Source organism: Saprolegnia diclina (genome assembly GCF_000281045.1).
Source record: "Saprolegnia diclina VS20 unplaced genomic scaffold supercont1.16, whole genome shotgun sequence".
Lineage (NCBI taxonomy): Eukaryota > Oomycota > Saprolegniomycetes > Saprolegniales > Saprolegniaceae > Saprolegnia > Saprolegnia diclina.
In genome coordinates this window covers 211,522-212,360 of record NW_008246083.1, presented here as the reverse complement: position 1 = coordinate 212,360, position 839 = coordinate 211,522, and the positions used below count along the sequence as shown (strand labels likewise).

Here is an 839-nt window from a genome sequence, read left to right as displayed (position 1 = left end):
TGGTCGGCGTCCCTGAGCTCGGGTCTGGTGTGGGTCATTACCCTAACCCTGGAGCTGTGGACGCCGATTCGACCAGTTCTGACTGTGGACCGACGGTGCCTTCACGTCGGCGTGATTCAGTCGTTAGAGTGCACCAGCGGCGTCGTTCGTCTGGGATCTACGCAGCGCATGTTTGTTCTTACCCTCATCAATGGCCTCTGCAACGTCTTTGTACTGGGTTGTGTTCGGGCATATGCCTCGTGGCGACCAGCCGAGGTGCCTGTGCGGCATCGGGAAGCGAAGCACCTTTTATCGGCGGCGTCAGATGCCTTCTTCGGCCACGCCAACGCCGATGTCTGGAGCGTGTCGCCTGCCCTCGGGTGCATGAGTGGTCTCCTCACATTCGAGTGGCGCGGCCACAAGTTCCTCTTCGACACCAAGCTCTGGCTCTTCTTTTGCCGCGTCTCAACCGGTCCGCGGGCGTGCGTTCCGTCCGAGGCGGTGGTGCGCGAGGCTGCACCGACGGAAATTGCTGTCGGTGCGCACACGCGTACCTCCAAGACGATGGTAGTCGCCGGCATCATCTACGTCGCGTGCTCAGTAGCGGGTAGTCTCTCGTACCTTCAGCTCTCGTCCGTCAACTTGGCCAACGACATGTTCTGGGTCACCTTCAACAGTACGGGCATGCAGTCGTATGTGGCCAACTGGTACAACCAATACGTCTGGCTCACGCCCAAGCTCGTTGATGGAGCACTCGACACTGCAAGCTACGCTGGCCTGACGTCGTATGCCAGCAACAGCACAGCTGTCATCATCTCTAAAATGCTACCTCGTCGCATGCACTTTGAGGTGACAAGTCA

General features: G+C 59.1%; 1 protein-coding gene across 1 annotated transcript; it reads left to right on the top strand.

Annotated features, from left to right (window-relative positions):
• Positions 1–41: 41 nt before the first annotated feature.
• Positions 42–800, top strand: SDRG_05930 (hypothetical protein; the record flags this gene model as incomplete). The annotated part of the gene is made up of 2 exons (XM_008611675.1): positions 42–720; positions 774–800. Exons 1-2 carry the CDS (start codon positions 169–171, stop codon positions 798–800), a joined length of 579 nt encoding a protein of 192 aa, XP_008609897.1. The 5' UTR covers positions 42–168.
• Positions 801–839: the final 39 nt, after the last annotated feature.